The sequence below is a fragment of the Centroberyx gerrardi genome, chromosome 4, assembly GCF_048128805.1.
Source record: "Centroberyx gerrardi isolate f3 chromosome 4, fCenGer3.hap1.cur.20231027, whole genome shotgun sequence".
Lineage (NCBI taxonomy): Eukaryota > Metazoa > Chordata > Actinopteri > Beryciformes > Berycidae > Centroberyx > Centroberyx gerrardi.
This window is the reverse complement of record NC_136000.1, coordinates 20397047-20419056: the sequence shown is the minus strand read 5'-3', so window position 1 is coordinate 20419056 and position 22010 is coordinate 20397047. Positions and strand designations below refer to the sequence as shown.

The window sequence follows — 22010 nt, the reverse complement described above, 5'->3', positions numbered from 1 at the left end:
TTATCATCTGTCTGCTTTTCAAGCTCTTGAAGTGATGCATTCTTTTCTATGGCAGTGCTGGAGTGTTGGATTTGGCATTGAAGGTCAGTTTACCAGTGGATTCAGTTTTGTTAGCATAGCTGACATCTGCAGTGCACTGATATCACTCTGTATTCTGGCCCTTTTCCTTTTCCGTTCATTAAGCATCATCTGTGATGACCTTTCTATTGAGGTCAATGCTTTCCTTCTCCTTAACCCTCTTCTCGTCATCTAGGTAGCTGAGGTACTTTTGCCTTGCTCCTGCAGCTACGATCAAATCGAAAGCTCTTTGGTGATCTGCACCTTGGTTGAACCCCCCGCAGACCTGACATGGTCAACAATGAGTCTCTGGGCCACCAGCGAAGTCTCCCTCTGATTTTCCACAATCAGCTACTTTTTGATAAAAAAAACTTCTCTTTAAACATAAGCCTGCTCATGAGAGAGAAGTAGCACCTTCACCATCTGTCTGTGAATTTCTGTAATTTTTGGGTGTGTTTTCTTAACAAGGTTTGGTTTATATCTCCTCATATACTTTCCTTTTCACTCTCTCACACATCGACAACATATGGTCTTCGTTTCTATGGTCACCAGTGGGTCCTGGAGACTGGGTTGTCATGGCGACAGCAGTGGCTTAATGAGATTCCCCAGCAGGGTGTGAGATGAGTAACAAGAGCGTTCCATCAGGTCCCTGCTGACAGCAGGTAGCCATTAGAGCTGTGTCTGTGTGTGTGTGTGTGTGTGTGTGTGTGTGGCTTCACAGGTTTTTGTGGTGTGAATGCACCCATATAACAGGATTAAAGCACCTGAAATCTTAACCACTTCTCAGTCACACTCTTTCACATACCTACTCTCTCCCACATTTCAATTTTCATTCACACTGCCTACTCCATGTTTCTGCCCTGCCTTGTCCCGATTTTCATCTCTTTCTCTCAGAGATACTGTGATACTAGGGTGACCACAGTGGGACCCTTCAAATAGCCCCTAAAGCCAACCCATCCATCTATACTCACTCCTTGGTGATAAGTCCCCTTGGCCCAGTGGGTGTGGCCAATTTGGGGTCCAGACCATGGGTGTCCAGGATGTGTCTTGCTGCTGGGCTGAGACGTAACCTGGACAAGCAAGAGGCAGTGAGAAAAAAGATTTTATGGCAGTTCCAGTTTGAATTCAATGTACTCATATGTTCAAATGGGCCACCACAAAAGTATCTTTCTGACCTCATATGTAAATCAGACAGCCATCAAAGTGTTATGATGACTACACCAAGTCTGCCTCAGGACTATTACATTATCTATAACTGTGAACTCTTATTGATCATTGCTCTTGCTTTTTCAATTTAGACTGAATAAAGTGACTACAAGTGGCACTTGCCCATTAGTGGTGTTGAGGCTGAGTGCCTTATTACAGTCCATTCCCGCACTATCTCTGTCTCATAATAATCACCCTTGCTGCGCAACACACCTTTCGCCCCTGTTAATTTCATCTAGCCATTGTTTAAATCTGAACATGTGGATGGGCTCAGCGTAAAATGTGTTGGCATATCAAATAGGCCCTGCTTTGTTTTGTGGCTGCTTCTTTGCTTTCGACAAGAGTGTTTATTGTGTCAACAGGGCTAGACAGGATCTTACATGTTTTGAAATGTGCACAGTGGAAGAGCATCTTACTCAGCATATTGTGTGGGATGGTGGTGGCTAAGCCCTGACTGGACAATTAGAAAGCAGCGTGGTTGCTGTAGTTACCTCATCTGAAAACCCTCTTGTCACTCCAGAGGTTCTAGCAAAGGCTGCTGTTAATTGTTGATTACCCTAGAGCTAGTTATAATTTTAATGACTGAAAATGAGGGGGGAAGAAAAGAAGAGAGGCAACACTTACGGTCCTGAGGTGGCTGGTTTTGGTGGAAGTGGTGGAGGAGGAGCGGCAGGGGCCTCAATTGGGACAGTTGCTGCATGGGCAGCAGGTGAGGCTGGGGAGGGAGCTACTGCTTCTGGAGGGGGGATCTCCACCTGCTTCCAGTCCTGCCCTTCCTCCACCATGAGGGCAATGAGAGTGCCCAGTCGCACGCTGCGACTGCCCTCCTCCATCTGTAGAGAGAATGAGAGAGGCACATATACAGTGAGAGGGGACATCAGCAAACCTGGTTCATTCACAAGAGCAAGTGAAACTAGAAAAAAGGAAATATCTTTTCCTTTGTTGTGTGCCTGTGAAGCACTTTGCAAGAAAACAGGAAAAATCAAATGAAGGGCCAAGGGAAGAAAGAACCGAAGATAAAAAGAGGGAAATGGTGAAAGTGATGTTTGAGTGAATCAACAGTGTTCATTCTTCTTCTTCTTCTCCTTCTTTGTTTGGGAATTTCGGCGGCTTCGATGCTTCAAGGCATGAACAGTGTTCTTTGAAATGATGAACACCTTTTGAAAGTCAATTCATTAAGGCTACTTCCATTGGGACCTCTTGGACAGTCACAGTGCCTCCTCCATTCACTTCATTTGCTCCCTCTGCTGATTTGACCAACCACACAACATAACATACAGTCTTTAATGGAGTGCAACGGATGTGTTACTACTCTCCACAGCTGTCAACCATTGATTCATTCTCTCGTTCTGTAGCGATCCAAAGCCATTGCAAGTCTTCCTCTACCCACTTCAAGCTATGCTAGGTGTTGTTCCTCAGTCAATATTGATTAGTTCTAAATGAAAGGCCAGGCACAATAGACAGGGCAGGGCTGCTGCACTTCATCTATTTTCAAAAGGTGTCCACTTAGTGAGCTGTCAAAGGTGAAGCTCTATCCAAGGAGAGAGAGGTAGAAGGAAAGGAAGAAAAAAACCCATCAGATTCTTGCTGAGCTGTTGAGTTCAATCATCAGCTCCAATGTTTTAATGATCAGCCAAATCAAAGAACAAGGTATAATGCCAAAATACAATGGTCCAGTTTGAATGTACTGTTTTAAGGCAGTAGTTTGGATACAGACCTATCAGTAGGAATGTGGGGTTGCCACCGACCCCCACTCCAGCGGGCTTGCAAATCAAAGCATCGCTCCAATAAATGTATCATCTCCACCTAACCAGAAAGAACAGCAGCATATATGAACACCTGCGCTCACTGGTAGAAAGAGCAGCAACTCCACACTTAGTCTGTTTCACTGCAGCTCACTGTAGGACTAAATAGTCCTGTAGCAGGGATGCAGAGACAAAGGAACAAAGGTGAGATCCAAAAAGAGCAGGGAAGTCTCCATGGACTATAGCAAATATAGGAAATCAATTTTATAGCTTCACTGGGCCTTTTGGGCAGTTTGGACACAGACAAAAAGTAGATACGTATATGCCTTAACCAGCAAATCTGACGTGACCAACATGGACTCAATCTCTACCAGACATGTTTGTTGTGTGACTACCTAACCTTTTCTCCAAAGGCTAGAGTCTGGAGGTTGTGTGTGTGTGTGTGTAGCCTATGTCTCCCTTCTTGTCCTCCATGGTTATTGTCTCTATGGCACCTCTCCTGCCCAGTGGGAGGTGATGGATGCGAGTGGAGCCTAAGGGCCGCTCAGGGAAATCAGGACTTCTGGAAATTTCCATAGAGAGTCACTCCCTCTAGTCCCCAAGGGATTTTTCCACATGGTAGAGAGACTGAAAAGAGAAACGGGGAGTACTCTGCTCCCACTGCAGATGAAATTACACACACATCAGATTTACACACACAGGGTAAGATACATATCTAGGAAGAAAGGGTAGAGGACATAATATAAACCAATCCATCAATTCTGCTTATACAAACAACCCTGTCTAGATACATATGTCTTTGCTCATTCTGATGTGATGCAGTAGCAATAGCAATTAGGCTTATCCTAAATATAAACAAACATATATAAATCATGATGATTACTAACAGCCATAGGAAACGACACTTCACAAGGAAGTAGTAACAGTTGATTAGTCTAGTTGTGGGCAGATTTAGAAAATGGCAGAGGGTGGTGACATGGCAGTGAACCATACCCTCTGGTCACCCTGATTTAATTCTGTTGTCCCAAGGACAAGGCAGATCATACAGTCATTTTCATACCCTATCAACTAAGCCAAAGGCCATACAAGATTACTGCTGCATACTAGATCGATGTGAATTTAGACAACCACATGAGGATGTAGGTCTAATAAAAAGATGGGCCAAGACAAATTTACAAAATGGGTCAACCAGTGATAGAGGCTGAACTCTAAATTTACGATGCAAAGTAGATTTCCACCTCCTTCAACCCTCAAAGAACTGAAGGCTTTTCTTCTTGAAGAATGGTATCCCATTACACAAAAAGGTGCATTTTGTGCCCATGACAAAAACCTGTTGTGCCCGCGAAAGCTATTCAAAAATATGAATATGTAGATAAAATGCAAATTTAAATAATAAGTGGAGATAACTAAAGTGGGCTATTAGAATTTACAATTAACACAACGGCTACTGACAAAATCCCCACTGCCAAGCGCATGTCAACTAATTATGTATGGCTATTGTTTGATGGCAAATATGGCCTTTTTTCATTTATTCTACACCACTGTTCTCATTCACTCTGAGCGAGACACGTATGTTTACACTAACTTTTAAAAGAGAAGGAACAGAGGCAACTAGACTAAAGGGCAAGTTATTGCTCAAAAAGAAACCCAGTGGCCACGAAAATCCTAAACTATCTCCACTGGATAAGCCAACAGCACCAGAGACTAACTCGATGGAATCAGCAGAAGAGGAGAAGGCAAGCATCATGATCACTGCAGCTGACATGAGGCTTGCCCTGCCATTAGCTACCTCACTAATTGCTAAAAAGTCTAAGACAGCATATAGTAAATATTGTTATCCGAGTAAATCGGAGGAGGAATATTTCACTGTAAACAATGCTGATGGGGTAAGTCGAATAAATCAAAGAAGCACCACAGTCCCGTGCATCCTGAATATGAAGATGCATAAGAGGGCACAAAAACAATTATTGGAACGTGAAAGTGCTTGGGTGCACAGCACACAACTAAAACAAAAAGCACCAAAACAGCAGAGATATTCACAGAGGCATCTTTCAGAATAGCTTGTGCCCTAGCTATGCATAAGAATCCCTTTGCTAAAGGATAGATTATAAAAGGAGAGTTTTTTGCAGGCTGCAGGTGTAATGTTTGAAGGTTCACTCAACAAATCTGACATTGTAAAACGCATCAAAGCCTTGCAACTGTCCAGTGATTCAATTGAACATGGATGCTGTGGCACATACTACAAATTTAATTCATTCACACACACTCAACGATTGCCAGTTTTGTGCTATACTGCAGGAATACAACACCCAATACAAGGTTCTTGTTCTGCACAACACTGCTCAATGACTTTTAAGAGGGAGAGTACTTGAGCACTTGCTGGATCTTTTGGACTGCGTTCAGGGCTTTTTGGAAAACAGGAGCAGATCAAGAAGGGCACACAAAAAGGATGAATTCCTTGTTATTCAAAGGACATTACAAAATAGGGATAAGAATATTGTCCTTGTTGATGTCTTTAAAGGTAAAGCTGGCATTTTTCAGAGGTGGTAACCTCAAAGAAGACAAATTCCCATTTCCCATATCCCATGCCATGTGACAAACAAGAGCCCACAAATGCCAGAACTAGCAGGCACATGCACTGACAGGTGCGTCACATTAGTCAGTGAATTTAATGAAAATTCTGACTGTCAGTTCAGAACATTTTTGCTTTCAAGACAGTGTTTTTGTCTCTGAACAACCCTTTCCAGTCGATCAAAGAGAACATCAGTGATGCGGCCTCCGGCCTGAAAGCTTTCTGCCCTGACCAGGCTTCTTTGGAAATGGAGCCACTGGAATTTCAGAATGACTTCAACAGCACATCAAACCAGGCAAGAGGACCGACTTTTGACTGGAATTGTCTACTGACAAATACAAATGTCTGGCGTTAGCATCAAACAGGATTCTGCGTGTTATGAGCATATATGTGTCATAAACTTTGTCCACAGAGTCGTTAAGGAGACAACAGACTAGACCACTGCATTCGCACTGAAAGTACATCAATTGAGTTTACAGATTACAGTGTCCTGGCGAGGGCTTTCACCAAGCCATACATCTCATGGTAATGGTAAAGGACTGCATTTATATAGCGCTTTTATCCAAAGCGCTTTACAATATGCCTACATTCACCCATTCACACACCGATGGCGGCAAGCTACCATGCAGGGTAGCGCAACCATCGGGAGCAATTTGGGGTTCAGTATCTTGCCCAAGGACACTTCGACATGCCGGGATCGAACCACCGACCTTCTGATTAGTGGACGACCCGCTCTACCTCCTGAGCCACAGCCACCCCTCATCACAACATCTCATCTCATCGCAACATTTAGGCACAAATTAGGCAACTGTTAAGTTGTTTAGCTGGTGAAATTATATTTAGGCAATGGCACACCAAACATGTAATTACTAGTTTCAGAATGCATTTTTTTTTATTTATTTTTTTTTAAATCAACCAAACCATGTATTTTTCACCAGCAGCTGAAAGGTAATAGTACATGCAAGTTAAATTGTTATTTCCATTCAAAACAAAATTGATCAGCAAATTGGCAGTGCCAGTCTAATAAAATATTTAAAACAAGATTTTAAGGGGAAACTAATAAATAGACAACTAATAACAATATCAAATGACAATAACTTCCTTTGACTGCCACAGCTGGGTGAGGTTGAAGTTGTGCACACAGAAAAATGATCTTTCAAACTACTGCTCTACAGACAATCCAGGATTTGTATGACAGCAATCCAGGACTGCAGCTGTTCTGAAGGCAAAAGGTGGGCAAATTCCATGTTACATTGTTGATTTTCATCAATTGTTATGCGTTTTGTCCAGCCCCTGGATTCATTACATCTTCTTTTTACTTGGAAAAAAATAGGAATAGCTGATATGATATTCAATTATATGTTTCTCCTGCATAAGAAAAAGCCAAGCCTACAGTTTACTCTCCTTCCTGACGATTGCATTTCCATTCTTCGAAGTTACTATTTGCAGCATGCAAATCATGCAAATTGCTTGTTAAAAGTTTGAGTGGTGAACGAGAAAATTAACACTGGATATTTTTCTGACTCACCATCTAACTCACTGAGATGTCAGAGAGAGAAGCAGCACTGTAATGTTCCCAACTGCAAGCTAGAATCTCAATAAATACCAATTAGAGGCCAGTGTATTTATAGGCTCATTTAATAAAGCCCTCTCTCTCTCTGTCATCCTTAGCCATGAGCTGACACAAGTTATTGTCTTCAAATTGTCACGTTTTTATCCACTTTCTAGACTATGTGCCACTGTGCATGGATGTCTCCATTAAACAATGTCCATGAATGTGTGCATGCCTTGTTACATACACAGACATAATATATACAAGGTGTGCAGGCGCATATACACATATGTTAACCGTAGTGGTGCGGGGCTCAATACTGCCATCAACTGGTTATAGAACAACATTAACTAAAACCTATAGAAAGTGTAAATGATCTCCACAGCTTGGCATTTGCAATGGTTCAGATATGAGGTTATCCTCTAGGTGTGAGTTAAATTGAAACCAGCTTTGCCACACATTTAAAGAGCTCTTAGTGGTCAGAGAAAAACCTGATTAAGTCAGAGGAACCTCTTAAGAGGTCCTCCCTCCCCACAGTGAACAAGTCAAATGATCCTGTTCTTCCGATTTCAAAAGGAGGAAACATTTCATATTCACAAGCCAATTCACTCATCTCTGGACTGATACACACCTGGGACTTCCAAAATGCTCCAAATTAGTCCCTGCAGGTCGAACAGAGCAGTGCTCTGTATGGACACTAAACCACACAATATTGATTCAAGGATATAGGAGGTTGGTGTGGAAGTGATACTGAAACCTGGCCCATTTGAGTATGGTTTTAAATAAAAACGGCTTAATGAGCACTTAATTTACTTTCCAAACAGTAAAGCAGCCTCAAAAGTATATACGCCTGTTGCAAGAATCTCTTGCAAATAAATCAAGAATATTCAAATGTATTAAGCTAGCCTAATAACCTTTTTAAGTTTTTGGCCAGGACTAGACTGAATCTGACATCCTAATAATTGCAAAAAGGCAAGTGGAGTTATTAACCATTACAAAAATCTGTTATTTGGCAGCATTCTCACTGTGGCAAAGTCTGAAAGATCTGAGTGGGCTCCTAAGGGACCTATCCAGAGCCCATCAGCTAGGCTAATGATATTACAAAGTCAGACTAAACCATTTATGAGGTTTACCCTACTTATCACCAAACTGTTAGCTATCATACAGCCATAAGTGCCCCCTGAGAGTCTAAACAGCTCAGTTACTGTACGCTTAGCCTTGACAGTTATCAGCATTAGTTTTAAGTTGAACAGATTGCCGGGTGCTGTAGCCGTAAAGATTGTGATTTAGATCCAATAAACCTTGATCATTTCAGGCTCATCTGTCAGTCAGCTATTACAGGGGGGCATCAGCTCATGGCCAAACAGGATGCAATGAGGGGTAAAAATAGAGCACAGATCCAGTCAAACGAACCAAAGATGGCCCAATATGGTAAATGGGTTTATTCTGAATAAACACTCACCAAGCCTAGACATGTGCATGTGCAGACAACTGTGTGTAACCCACCCAGTATGCTGAGACAGTAAACAGTGATGGATTTGTTAGTTTGAGAGGCACCATATAATGATGATAAAAAAAATATTTTCACTAGCAAGAATAAGGAAGCACTGAACCGACTATGAATCTGACAGTTAACAGCATACATCTTCTCTCTTATTACACAGCCAATCCAACGGCCTAAACACATTGGTTACATATGCTTTTTAAACAAAAAATAAAATATATTTTTTTTGTAGACTGCAATTTACTGTCCCTTTAAACAAATACTGAACTCTGAAGCTCTAGCATTGTTTTTGTTTTTTTTACTCGGATCCATTCCTTAGTACATAGAGGGGGAATTGGGCAGTTTGATTTATTGAGTGGACAGGGGAACAGGAGGCCATGTGAAGGTTAGTCAGCCATACAACTCCCTCCTCTGGGGAGAATGGATGCTCCTGGCTGACAAGGGTAGACCGCTCTGCAAAATACGTAGTTGAGGGATCAATGACAAAGAAATGATGATGCCAGAGGAAAAGGAGCGGGTGGGTGGGTTTAAGGGCAATAAAACTTAAAAAAAGAGAGAGATATTGTTTAGGGAGTAAGACAAGATTTGTCTCCCATCATCAGAGCGAGACAGATACAGCACTGCCACGATTGTAGCCACATCCTCTGTCTAAGCAGCAGAAGTCTGCCAGTCCAATGTAATCTCACACATAGAAACGCAGACAATGGGAGCAGCAACTCAAGAGTCACCTCACTCCCAACTACTTTTCCTAAGGACTGTAAACTAATTGATTTCAGCCTTTTTAGCCAATAGCCTGTGGGCTGTGTACTCTACAGTCTTGGAATTCATTTGGCAAGAAGTTCTGGAACAAAACGCACAGCCTTTTGCCCACTTTGGCAAGAGCATCCCACAAGGGTAGAAAGTGATTTATAATAGAGATTGGTTTAGAAGGCACATTGCTGTTAGTGCTTAAATTGATCCCCTGGATGAGAGTGTGTGAAGATGAAGAGAGGCGTGGAATGATAAATGGGAAACTGGCTGTCAGGTTAGCACTGTGGAACATGTTCGATATCTTCATCCATTCATCGAACCATCAATCCATCCATCCATCCATCTATCCATCCCTTCTGCCATCTTGGCCATTGTATCAAACACCAGTTCATTCACATTCACCCACCTTCTGACCAACCCATCAATTGATTTCTTGAAGCTTTTCCATCCCTGCTCGGTAGTATTCATCTTCATATTGATCACAACATGGAGGAGCTATGTGCGTATGTGTATGTATGTATGTATGTATGTATGCATCTATCTGGACGCACGTGAGTGTGTGTTGTTTCCTACAGGCTGTGATTGATTGTACCTAGGGCAGATTTTCAGATTGAAGTTCTGGGGTCAGGGTAGAGCGGTGCAGTAAGGTTGTGATGAGATGGGGTAATCTGTGTGTTGATGGTGCTGGTAGCCCCCAACCTACCCCACCCCCTACTAGGAGCAGGATCTATCCCTTGTTCTCTAACCCCCAGGCGCCGAGGCTGAAGACTGTTAGAGGGCCATAGCAGTAGTTGACCCCCATAAATAACCCCTGTGGAGCACAGGAAGTTCCCTGTCTACTGCAGCCTGTCCGGGCGTTTGGCCACAGGCAGGTAATTATACTAGCCTCTAAATTAGAAACCTACTGGCCACTTGGAGAGAGCCACAATTACAGCACTGTGGGGTAATATGCTGTGACCCAGAAAGAAGGAATGCCATATTGTCCATGCCACATATGGGGAGGGAAGACATCTCTCAAATATTGCTACTAGCTGCTGTTTTTCTTATTAACTACACACATACTCTCCAACACACACACACATGCAGAGGCTGTTGGGTCTGAGTGCTGGGGGGCTTATCTAATATACCCCATCTTTCTCTGCCAGCTTCAGCTCCAAAGCCCCTACCCCCCAACTCCTGGGTGGTTGCTATGGAAACTACCTCATCCCCATGGCAGCTAAGACAAGGATGGAGTAAGGGAATGTGGAAGAGAGGAAGCAAGTGAAGCGAAAGGAGAGGCGTAAGAAAGATAGATAAGCCTGTGTTTGATGGTACAAGATCATCCCTATTTGACAATAACGAGAATATTGTTGTTGATCTGTATGTGTTAATGTGTGTGCATGTGTATGTGGTTGCAGAGTGTTATTTATGGACAATGAAGCTGCGTGCACATGTGCAATGTGCATCTGCTAGAGTTGACTGGTTGCGTATCTGGCTTTTATTTAGGTTGCACTAACAGACGCATCACCTGAACCCTGCTCCATTGAGCCTTCACCAGAATCTGAGCATGTCCAGAACTACAGAGAAGTCTAACTCTCAGACGAGGCACTCTCTGTGACATGGAGCAAGTGTATGCATGTTTTTGTATGTGTATGTACACACACACAGCATCGGCTCATTGTCATCCCTCACACTGCTGTACTGTTTTTGGAATAGGGGGTTTGATGGGAAAATTCTCTCCAGGAAATAATGATCAGCATTTCTTCCTGCCTCATATATTCAGATCTCTGGCAGATCGATCCGACAGTGAAAGAGGATAAAACACTTTTATCCGTCTGTTCCAGAGGACAAACATGTGGTGGAGCACTGATGAAAGACAACTGATCGCTCTGTCTTTGGCAGCCTACTAAATATTCAAACATCAAACAGCACAATGGGGGGATGGAAGAAGAGAAAAATTTGTCACTGAAGGCATTTCATCAATGCTTTTCTGTCACTGTATAAGGAAGCCGGATTTAACAAGCATAACCAATTACCGTAGGCAGTGAGGGAAACCTGGCACATGTTGTGAACAAACATGCATGGGACTATACATGCATACAAATTCAGTTCCAAACATCATCATAACTACTGTAAATTGCTCAGTTTACATTGTTGGAAAGTATGGCGCATCACATCTGGCTTTGAAGAACTCCCTTGCTGAAAAGAGAGAATTAAAATAGGGCCAACTGGCATTAGCATTTAAATATACCTTTAACCCACCATTTCCATAGGTCACAGGCTAAAGCCATATTCAACGCTTAAGTCTGCCTGTTTACAAATAAATAATCTTATTTCATCGTCTCCAGCAGTAGAGCAGCATGTGTGTGTGTTGTGCTTACTCACCAAGATCTTTGCCATGATTCCGTCGTCACTGGATTCCATGGTAACGACGGCCTTATCAGTCTCAATCTCACAGAGGGCATCGCCTGCTGCCACTGCCTCACCTGCAAAATTAAAGAAACACATCCATAAACTCTCAATTTAAAATAAAAATTCAATGATCTAATTCCCAAACTATCTTTTCATATAAGCGCAGCGCTCTGGCCTTAGAGCTTAAGTGCAAAAGATCCCTTTTAACTGTGATTGCAAATACATGAACCATAATGGTCAGCAGAATGCTCAGACCGATTGCTCTTTCACTGGGGCTGTGCACACAGAGTGAACAAATCAGTTGCCATCGGAATTAAAGAATTCAAGTGAATGTACAAAACAGGTTATAGGGGGAAAAAAAAGATCTTCCAGGCTCCGGCCTACATATCAAAGGAAGAGTCTAATCAATCTTTCATGGGAAAGAATGTGAGATACAGGAACCTGGCATGTCTGATAGAAACCAAGATCCTCTCCTATCCTCAGAATCCCAGCAGAATCCCAATGGTCCACCACATGTGAGAGTTGGAATATATTAGCATATGCTTAACAATGAAAAAGGATGCCAATTAGGAACCACTGGTTCTCTCTTGCATGTTCATACATCCACATGGAGCTCCAAGTATTTGCATGAACAACAACTCAGATAGGCTTCCAACAGACGAACACACAGACAAAAAGGACAGTAATATGGTTTCCTTGGACAAAAGGAGAGTAGACGAAAGACTAGAGAAGAACAAGGCAGAAGAAGAGGAAAAGCTTGATAGACACTGATACTTTAATGTTTAATTTAAAGACTTTAGGCTAGGCTAGCCTAGGCATAATACTGTAAGTCCACCATAAATGAGTGCCATATACTTTCGTTGGGCAATCTAACAGGGGATAGAAAGATGCTCATCTAGTCATCAAGTCAATGTCATTCAAAAAGTATAATTTCTAACTATCCCTTAGGATTCGCAGAGTCAGTCCATATCATATAAACAGTCAAGACTGGAAGGGATTGAAGGCACTGTGCGATTGAATCGTCTTTATGACACGTGTCCATGTGTTATGAAGAGAGGAGGAGGTAAGGTAGATGAGATAAAGGTCAAGGGTCATCCCGACCTGGTCACATTTCTGTCTTCAGCAGAGAAAGCTGGGACAGGAGGGAGGGGGTGACCTGGGGTCATCTCGACGCATAATATCGTCAAGGACAGAACCGTGACACTGGCAAAAACAAACACCTTGTAAAACCTCATTAACACCTCTGCTTAAAAAAGATGCAGGCGTTTATGAGCCATGTATAAAAATAAGAAAAATGTGTGGGGAGGGATGTGGTGGAGGCAAGAGGAGTGTGGATGGGGATGGGTGAGGGGGGGGTGTATTGACATCGGAAGCCCCAGAGAGCCAGGAGTAGCGGAGTCAAGATTGGATTTGTGTATGAGGCTTTAACACCATATGACCCCAGGGGTTAGGTGTGATGTGCAATATTAAAGTTTAAACAGGCGACCCCAGGCCCTTTCACCTCTGCTCTACTGGAATGACAATAGGCTGATATTATAACAAAAAGGATACTTAGACTACACACGCCTGGTTGGTGGGTAAAAGAAATAGAAGTCGAAATAGAAATCACCGGCACAAAAAAAGACTAAACCTACCCTCTCAAGATGCTGACTATTGCTTCAATGTACAGAGGGAAATTGAAAACAGGGAGCTGAGTGGAGTAACCATTCCTGAAAGATGGCCTTGTTTATAGGTTGAGTCATAATTCGAGGAGCTGGAAAATAGGTGGTTTACTACACTTGAAACACTTCCTCACAATGAAAAAAAAAAATACTTTAAACATGCTTGTTCCATCTCAAAAGGTCAGCTGACAGTTTTTTTTTGTTTGTGGTCAAGTCTTTACATTATTCCCACAGAATAAGTGGTTATTTTAAGATCACCTCAAAACCCATGATGAATTTAGAGGACCCTCAAATGTCTTGCAACTGTTCTTTGAAAGCGGCATACCAGATGTTTTCCACAGAAAAAAACCAAGACCATTTGTCTTGTATGAATGTGATAACTGTGCAGGCTACCATTAATACAGCTCTTTTCTTTTTTTTCTTTTTCTTTCTTCCTTCCTCTCTCTCTCACTCACTCATACACACATCCCACCCCAAGTCACAGAAGCACATGGCAACACAGCGAATGCAAGCAGCCAATCGGAATGCAGTATATGCTGCCTCCTGATGAATGAGAGTGTGGCTGTGGCGACTGGCTGAGCAGCGTTGCTAAGCGGTGATGAATAGTAACTGCCATGTTTCCTTGAGCCAATTAGCCACCAGAAGCCCTCAGGTGCTCTGATGCTCTGGCCCCCACAGAACAGGGCTCAGTCTTACAGAAAGATGATGTCATCAAGTCAATAATTAGTGCTACGTCCGTCCATCACCACGGGGAGAAGAAATGCTGAGCTTGTTGGTAATGGAGAGAGAGAAAGACAAATAGAGGGTATTGCAAATGGCTGGCTAATCTGATGAACACAGACAGGTGGCTTAACTAGGTGTAGTGGGTGTTGTTGTGAGTATAATCTACATTTGGACAGGGAAGAAGCATTCATGAAGTTAAATTTGGTTTGTCACTATGAGGAGGGAAAGCTTATGTCTAAATATCAGAGTAATGTAATGCATTAGCCTTGGATAACACAACAGAACATATAACAGATTGCATACACATTGCAGGTTATGTAGGGAAAAAAGCCAAGCGGCAGGGCATAATTATGAGCAGCAAACGGAGTCTTGTAGCCCTGTCTTTCTCTTACCTTCCTTCTTTAGCCATTTGACTATGTTTCCCTCCTCCATGGTGGGGGAGAGAGCCGGCATTTGCACTTTGAGAGGGGCGACATCTAGAGGATACAAAGAGAATAACACACAATTTACCAAGGCGCATTAACAATGTGAGAGGTCATCTGTCCCAAAACTAGAAGGGAAATCATTCTATACAATTACAGAAATTTCTTACAGTCAAGCCTTCCACTACCTAGACTATGCAAGACTGTAAAATGAATGACAAAAGTTGGTGAAAAATAAGAAAAAACAAGTTACTACGCTAACATTTTAGAATGTAAGACTACCAGACTGTTTGGCTACAATAAGGCCTGGGGGGTTCCCAGTGTATCAAAGTCAGCAGCAGGAAGAAACAGCTCCACTACGAAAGAACAACACAGTGCTGGCAGGTCAATAATGTAATATTGACCTGATGCTGGCTGACATTGCACCAGGGGCTGCTACTGCACCAGTGCTCCTACTGGCCACTGAGCCACATCATGGCCTCCCACCATCTCCAACTGCGCCAACTCAGAGGGGCAGAGTTCAGCTGGCTCAGAGCGCCATGTTGGACACAGGGTCTCCAGGCTGACAGAGGAGAACACAAACCAAACCTGCAGTGGCATTACTTGTGTATTAAAACTAGCCTGCAGCACTGTAGACCAAATCATGGTCAGGCGTATTGCTCAGACATGGCACAGCTCCAAAAGGAAAAACCTTATGCTGTATGCACTAGTGCTCAGATGCTGAGGCCAATATAAGAGGGGCATAGAGCAAGAGAGACTGAGAATGAAAGTGACATATTAGATGGATGGATAGAGACAGAGAAAGCAAAAGTGAGGAAGTGGCAGAGGAAAAGGGAGAAGGAATGAGGTTCACTTCTATCTTCAGACAATTCTTCCCAAATTAATGTAACAAAAGCAGAGATAAAATGAAAGATTAATATTTCATTTGAGTTTTGATGCACTGATTTACACTAAGATTTAATGTAAAAAAAAATATATATATATAACCTAAAAAGTCTGGCATAGGCTTATAAATTGCATGACATACCCCACTTCAATTCATTCATTCAAAAAACGTATGATCCTCCACAAAAAGTTGCGGTATAAGTTGATGCCCATATCTAATCCAATGTACTTATTAGTAGAAAATAAACAGGCCACCACCGTCTACCCCTATGTGTTAGTGCTTAGGGCTGAACGATTTTGAAAAAATATCTAATTGCGATTATTTTGACTGATATTGCAATTGCGATATGATTTGCGCTATTAGAGGGAATGATAATTTTTACATCATTATTCTCATTTTCATTGAAAAACGTATTAAAATGATTATGGTGTGATTTTTGCGGGGATCTGTACCAAACAAAGATGTTTTCTTAAGTCTGTAGAATATGATGTGCAGGCCAGGACATCTCTGCAGCACGACAATATTTCATTTAAAATGGTATTTTGACACACATTTCGCCTTCAACAAATATTGCGCCTCCTGCAATTTGAAAATTGCAGTAGGCCATATTGCGATTTCGATAAAATTTTGATTAATTGTTCAGCCCTATTAGTGCTGTGACACTAAAAGCTGCTTAACTCTCCCTTCTCTGCAGCACACACATATCATCTCATCACAGGTCATCTCTCCACCCAGTCAACTCTTCTCCCCTCTGGCTCCCCAATGGGACGGTCCCAGTCCACTCCAGTACAGTCACACCATATCTTCCATCGTACGCTGAAAACTCATCTCTTCAAGAAGTACCACACATCACCCTCTCTCTAATGAATCATATCCCCTCTCCAATATCGTCCTTTTCTATTTGCTCTAATATACTCTTTATACTGAAATAGAAAAAAAAATAATTCTACCACTCACCTTAGCTCTTATTTTTCTTTTTTCTTGTTCTAGTACTTCTCTTTTACATGATCATTTAAGCCTTGACCCCTGCAGTCCCTACTACTGGTTTCTTATTGTTTTGATTGATAGAAATTGAAGCTTATTCTTACTGTCGTACTCATTGTGAGTCTCTCTAGATAAAAGTCAGCTAAAAGCCTAAAATGTAGAAAAAAAAAGTGAACTGGGTTTTCCTTTTGAAAAGCCGACATGTCATATCCATTAATGCTTTTAGAATTTTTTTTTGGAAACCATTAGGCTAACCCTAATTTCTATTAGCTTTTATATTCACAGCTAACTTTCATCTTGACACTGATGGGCAAGGAATGATTTTCATTTTCTTACCATCAGTATCTTTTTTGCCATTAACTTCTTCACTAAGCTAAAACTCAATTCTGCAAAACACATTCACAAACTGGCCAAGACATCAAACAACAAGCACTTTAATTTTTCATTTTGAATCAGCATCAAAGTCACTAGGGACTGCAGGATCCATTGTGGGGTCCATATATGGTACACTTTTCCTATCCAATCAACTCCACTTTCCATGAAGAAGTACAATTTCATAATAGGCTTCAGCCTGTGTTGTGTGTTGCTGCCATCTGCTGGATATCTTGCAAAGTCACACAACTTATGATGAGGAAGATTCCATTCCTGGGATACCAAACATTTAGTGTTTTCCCATTTGGCTTGTAGTATCTCCACAAGCTGATATGTGTGTGCATGTGCATGTGTGTGTGTGTTTTGTGGATATTCCCATCCATTTCAAACTGAAGACAATTAGGTAGTTACCAACTGAAAGCACAAACAACACTTTTCAGTCCAAAAATTATGAATAAATTCCAAATTACAGAGAAAGTCAACGTTGTTGATACTGTTGATGTTCGCATCACTGTTCTGTTCCCAAAATTAATCTTGAATTCTTCTCATTCCCTTCTCATTATCATTTCTTCCAAACACTAATCAGGTATCCATGCCCTGAATACTCTAATTCCAACTATCTGTTCTGAAGTGTTGTCTGCGTTGAGGACTGGTCATCTGCCAAGTAGGAATCGCTTGCTCATGATGACTGATCACTGAAAACTGAGTAATCATTAATTAGCAGGTGAATGATTTCTATGTTTTCAGTGATCAGTCATCAAATTATATGTCTATAAAATTATTTCCGGATCCATAAACCACTCTCTCTGTTGACATTTTGTGGTGTCACAGTTTTCTGTGGAAATGTCTGATTAGGCTACTACCTAAAATTGATTGCGGCCAAGCCACCTAAATGTCACTCACACCACTTTGCATGAAGTAATGGTGCTCTTCAGAGACACCCTCATAATACAACACAGAACACAAAAAAGAGCTGCACCTTTCTCTTGGTGTAACTAGCTCTAAGAAAAGTTAATGAAGCTGCAGAAGGCAACAGGTAAATTGACTGCTTTTGTTTAAATTCAGCATGTAAGCCTAAAAAAAAGAGTACGTCTGCTTATGTAGGCAGATATGTTGTTGTTTTTTTCAGTAGCTATAACTTTCAAACAGTAGGCCTACATTAAATAATTTCTCATAAGATTACTGTACACTTAGAAGCATACTGGTCTGATTATGGGCGTCTGTAGTCTGTAGAAATAATACAGTGTTTTTTCCTTAGAGACTCTTCCTTGTACAAAGCTTATGTCTGATTCAGAGATTCTTAATCAGGAGTCATGGGAACATTTAAGAGGAAATCTAAATCTGTTTCAAATCCCATAACACATGCCAATACACACATTTTTTCACTTCAGCTATGTAGAACAACATATTGTAACATCATACAGTTGAATTGTGTTAGCCTATATGTCAACAACTGTGACATAGGTGGCCACTGGCCAGCATTATCAATGCTTTCAGATCAGATTTTTATGGGTAAAATTATTTGGGGCCACTGCTACTACTGATTGATTACAATCTTATGTATTTTCAAATCAAATTGTTTTTAGCCTGGCCAAAAAGGGATCCTGACCTAGAAATAGTGGTCCAATATGTGAAATATTTCCACCTCTACCATTCTGAAGGCAGTTTGTCATGTTGAACTACAATAAAATGTTGCACCTTCAGGTGCAAATTTGCCATGGACAACCATATCCAGGATTAAATCGTTTTGTGCCACCTGTATGACAGATGTCATATAAAGGGAGATTCAAGCACTGCAGCCTGGTGGTTTTCTTTCTCATATAAGGGGCCAAGGCTTTTCAAGGGGTAAATGTTCGGGGCGCAGAAAAACTACTCTTTTTTTTTTTTTTGGACAAAAAGGGTGTGTACTCTCGAAGGGGCTGGCCCAGTACAGATGTGTTGCTGTTCTGGACAGCTGACAGTTGTATTTTCACTGGCCCAAAAACATTTAACCTTCAAAGCTCTTTTGAAATAACTGACAGGACAATTTTGACCCCCTATTTCATGCTGTTCTGCACAGCGGTTTGGCCCAACACGGTTGGGGTTTGCCTGGTCCAAAAACATTTAAACCATCATTTTTTAGCTCTTGATTTGAGATAGAAAACCTTTACGGGACAGGCTGGAGCCAATGTTATTAATCAGTGCCTCAGCCCCCCTCAATTTAATAACCTTGGGATTACTTAGCTAGTGATATACAAGCTAAGAAATGTCAAGGTTGGTAGAGGTAAACTACGCTAGCCAGTTTGACAGCGGCTGCAGCAGACCTGTCTCGCGCAAACAAAATGACAACTAACGTTAACTTTAGGTTATAAAACGACAACACTCACCGAGGAAAGATGGGGACTGAAAGAAGTGTCTGACATGCTCCTGCCATGAATGTGTTGTCCCTAAACATGTTTTAAAATGTGATAATCTGAGGCCAAATAGAATTCCTTGACGACCCAGACGCAAGGAGGCCGCCATGTTGTCGTCCTCCGTCTGTGAAACGTGTCCATGCACGCGCCTGACGGCAAAACAACGCCCAGTCAAAGAGAGGAAATTACTTTCAATACAAATGTATCTTCTAAGCAATATCGAATCTCAATAACATCTAGGAACAATTTGCTGAATTGTTAAATATTTTACCCGCACTGAATTGTATTATTGAGTTCTAAAAAATATAAACGAGCAGGCTGAAAATAAGTAAACCTTTTGGGTCCTTAGAGGGCCTTCTGTCTCTTACTCGGCTGTGTTGCTGAAATCCTCAGAGCTCAGTACTGCTCTCTGCTGAGGGGAATGTCACACAAATTATTTCTCAAAATTATATATGGGGAGTAATGGTTAAATTGTATATGGGAAGTAATGCTTATATTTTTTAGTTTTTTTTACACAATAACCCCATGCTGAAACTGCATATGTATTGGTGTAGAAATGTAAATGTTAAAGTTAACATGTCATTACAATAAGGATTTATTTTTATGTATAGGCTATGTAGTTATATTCTACATGTTTAGGCTATATGGGTACTGATGTTTATTTACTGTCTTTCAAATTGTGTTTCAGAGCTTGGATCAGCTCTTTCTCATTTTCTTAGGAGTCCCTAAGATTAGGACTATTTAGGTAAATGTAATCTGTTGTGCTATTGCTGGATGCAATTTTTATATCTACAAAAAGTCTATTTTACCAGCCCTATTTTATCATTAAAAACTGAATTTTTCAAATATAATGAATTGTACATCTTTTTAATAAAGGACCATGCAAAATTCCAATTTGATTTAAGTATGAAAAAACAAAAAAGCGGGTGGAGATGTTTATATTTTCATGCAAGAGTAATAAAAGAAAGGGCAGAGAAGAGATGTCACCTTGGCCAGAAAAAGGACCCGGATTGTATCCAGTGGTAATAGATCACATGTGATTGTCTTTGATTCACATCCGTTTGACTGAACGTGTGAACAACAAGGAGTTTACTGGTTAAAAATAGTGAAAAGTCTATGAAACAGGCATGCAGGGAAACCCCCAAAAAGTGAGCAGGAAACTGGTTCTGCCACAGGCTGGCACAGCAAGGCATCCTTGCATTGTTCTCATTACTTCCTCATTTTTCATCTCACCAAAAATGTGCTATGGAAAGACACTGCCGTATTAATTATAGTTCATTATCAACTATTTATGGGTGCACAATGATTTAGCATTATACACACGAGGCTGATCCCATGGGAGGAGCACTGCAGAATCAATTGCTGACTCATTATTGTCCCGTCTTTCCTCCTCAGTCTTGACTATCATCATTGATGCATTTTAACATCGGGACGTCAATACTTTCACTTACACTGTTTTTATGTTTTTTTTCCTAAGAAATTAGTGTGTCTCACTTCCAGCTGTGCGGTGGGCCGTGACACAGTTCCCCCCCTCCCCAAAAAAAAAAAAAAAAGTAAAGTGAAAGCTGCATCGGTGACTGCATTTCTAATCTATCTCACTCACAGTTTGGGCCGAATGCCTTAGAGCTCCATTTGAGTGTGAAGAGAGAGTGATAAGGGGTCCTGATAAGCTGTGATTGTGTATCTGCTGCGAGAACACAATAGCCCCACTGAGCCAGGAATGGGACACAGACACACAATGCCAGCTGCTTGTCTTCATGCCCACGCTCAGGCTATCTCTCATCACTTCCTTGTTCGTCCTCCAACGTCTATCTGATTGCATTAATGCTCTCCCTTTTAAATAATAAAATGGCCCTCGTGTGGCCCATTCAAATTTGAAAAATAATTTTGTGACAATGAGAGATAGAGATGGTTCTGAACAGATATTGCATGTTGTTTTTTTTTTTTTTTTTTTTTTTGGCAAAACAAAGGCAGTTATTGTTTCATTTGTGCCGTCTATTGCGGCACACAATGCAGAAGGTCAGTAGCTATTTTTTACCTGTAAACACATTTTGTCCTCATCTTCCGTGACAATTGTCTGTGCTATTCTTGTTATAATGTCCTTTTTGTGTTCTGAAGCCACTGTCAAAGTGAGACACAGAGATTAAATATCACTACACAGACAGACATAAACTCTCTTTCTGTTTCTCTCTCTCTCTCTCTCTCTCTCTCTCTCTCTCTCTCTCTCTCTCTCTCAGGTGTGTGTCTGTGTGTGTTTGTATCCTCTTTACAGGATCTATTACAACCGGTTTGGGTGCATGTTTGCCTAGGTGCCGTTGGTGCCTTATGCCAGTGTCCCAGAGCCAAGTACTCGTTTTGCTGGTTTACCAGTCCTTTCCCCAAATCCAGAGAATGATTTATTATTCCTCTCTGTCGCTGACTTTTGATTCTCAGAGAATCACATCAATCACAGACCTCCGTGAGCAGACAGAGGCACGCACACACACACACACACACACACACACAGACAGACATGAATCTTCACATATTGAGGGTATGTAAAGTCTGGCTATCACATTCAGGTCTGTTAGGGAAATCAAGCTCCCGTCCCTTTGTGCTGCAGAGGTTATGTCAGTCTAGACAATTTGCCTAACTGCTCAGTTATCTCTTTGTGAGTCACATCTTCAAACATTTCCCTATATCAGAACGCACAGCAACATCCACGTTATTTAAAAGTGAAAAGAAGGCCAGATTTCAGATGTTCATGCCGCCCTCTGCCTCTGCCGATTAGATGGATACTATCATTAATATCT

General features: G+C 41.5%; 1 protein-coding gene across 1 annotated transcript in view; it reads right to left on the bottom strand.

Moving 5' to 3' along the window:
- pdhx (pyruvate dehydrogenase complex component X) overlaps positions 1-19332 on the bottom strand; it is a 42365-nt gene extending 23033 nt beyond the window's left edge. The window contains exons 1-5 of the mRNA XM_071895110.2: positions 19192-19332; positions 14554-14637; positions 11751-11851; positions 1888-2096; positions 1029-1127 (exon numbers count right to left, since the gene is read on the bottom strand). Of these exons, the coding sequence (XP_071751211.2) occupies positions 1029-1127; positions 1888-2096; positions 11751-11851; positions 14554-14637; positions 19192-19327 (629 nt within the window). The 5' untranslated portion in view covers positions 19328-19332. The remainder of the gene's footprint in view (positions 1-1028; positions 1128-1887; positions 2097-11750; positions 11852-14553; positions 14638-19191) is intronic.
- Positions 19333-22010: the final 2678 nt, after the last annotated feature.